We start from the raw sequence: 1791 nt of genomic DNA, 5'->3' as shown, positions 1-1791 counted from the left end.
AGAGAGAGAGAGAGAGAGAGAGAGAGAGAGAGAGGAGGGGGAGAAGTGGACTTGGTGAAACCTGTCCCCAAAGTCCACCAGCTTTGAAAATATATTATATTAGATGTTTTTGTATCTGAGCTATGCACACTTAGCAATGTGGCAACTCTATTCAAATGAAGTCGCAATCATAAATAAGTGGCTATAATGCTCTACTCTCTCATAATGGCAACAAAGGGTGTTTGTTGGCTTTTTGCCTCATAAAAGGGTCATATAAATGTTCTTACAAATGTATTGCAGGATTAGACAGTGTGAGGCGGAAGTGACCAATGGGATGAAAGAACGCGGATTGCTGGCTCTAGCCGTTAGATAAGGCTTGGAGAATATCAGCCGTTGGATTGGAAAAAGCGGGAAAACGAAAATTTGAACGGGATTCTATTAAACTTGGTGGGGGCAGGCTCGTAGAGGTATCGACTGCTTCGTCCTTTCTCGCTCTGCGCTTCCGTCTTCTGCACATTCTCTCTATACCGCTCTCGCAATGGCGCGTACCAAGCAAACCGCCCGCAAGTCCACAGGAGGGAAGGCCCCTCGGAAGCAGCTGGCCACCAAGGCTGCTCGCAAGTCTGCCCCAGCCACAGGCGGCGTCAAGAAGCCTCATCGCTTCAGGCCCGGCACAGTTGCTCTGCGTGAGATTCGCAAGTACCAGAAGAGCACGGAGCTGCTCATCCGCAAGCTTCCTTTCCAGCGTCTGGTGCGTGAGATTGCCCAGGATTTCAAGACTGATCTTCGCTTTCAAAGCTCCGCTGTGTTGGCCCTTCAGGAGGCAGCTGAAGCTTATCTTGTGGGTCTCTTTGAAGATACCAACCTCTGTGCAATTCACGCCAAGCGTGTGACTATCATGCCCAAGGACATCCAGCTTGCTCGCCGTATCAGGGGTGAAAGGGCGTAAGCATTTCATATTCTCTTTACAAACGGTGTATTTTTACACCACCACCCTCATGTGATTTCTCTCTCAATAGAGTTGCTGCGTGTCTTCTGTGTTAATGTAATTTTGAATTTTGATTGGACGTTACTTCCAATCCTTGTATAGCAAAGATAAGAGGTGCGAACGAAAATGCAATTGGTAATGCATGACACAAGGGAAGATAATCACAGATGCATTAAATCTTGAGAGTGCTGGACAGGTTCCGGAAACATTGAGAGGATGCATGTTGATTTTTGTTCAATTCCCTAGTTTTCAATAGGGTTCTATACTTTCAAACTGGCTTGGTTCCTAGATGAAAACCCAAATGTCAAATTGAAGAATCATGATTTCTAGTTGACATATTGTTGATCAGGCAAGTGATTAAGGACAATGTAAGTTTCGGACCAAGGCCATTGATCATATGATTGATATTAGCATCAAAAGGTCTGACAAGATTCCTCTACAGCGTGTAATATCCTTTGTCATCACTCATATGGTTGCCTCTTGTTGTGTATTTGTAATGATCAAGTATTATTGAATTAATGAGATAGCTAATGGTGATAGGCAGGTAGGAGCTCTCGTGAAGATGTTGTGGAGTTAAGGGGAAGGGGTGTTTATATAGGTTTAATGTTGGTGAGCTCATGAGTTATCCTTATGTGGCATGTAATTAGGCTACATGTTGGTGAGCTCATAAATTTCATAGTATCTTGTTGTGGCTTATTAACTTAAAGCTCTATTATGGCAATGAATCAAGATCAGATCAGTATTATGTCATCAGAGAGACGGAAGGACCACTTTGATGTTTTGGGATTGACTCTCTCTAAACATTGAAAGCGTAGGGTAGAGGT

General features: G+C 44.0%; 1 protein-coding gene across 1 annotated transcript; it reads left to right on the top strand.

Moving 5' to 3' along the window:
• Positions 1 to 457: 457 nt before the first annotated feature.
• On the top strand, positions 458 to 1440 carry LOC147454729 (histone H3.2). Its single transcript, XM_086517415.1, has one exon. It carries the CDS (start codon positions 518 to 520, stop codon positions 926 to 928), a length of 411 nt encoding a protein of 136 aa, XP_086373541.1. The 5' UTR covers positions 458 to 517; the 3' UTR covers positions 929 to 1440.
• The last annotated feature ends 351 nt before the right edge of the window (positions 1441 to 1791 follow it).

The sequence above is a fragment of the Adiantum capillus-veneris genome, chromosome 7, assembly GCF_014529385.1.
Source record: "Adiantum capillus-veneris isolate H3 chromosome 7, ASM1452938v2, whole genome shotgun sequence".
Classification (NCBI taxonomy): Eukaryota; Viridiplantae; Streptophyta; class Polypodiopsida; order Polypodiales; family Pteridaceae; genus Adiantum; species Adiantum capillus-veneris.
This window is presented reverse-complemented; position numbering and strand designations above follow the sequence as displayed.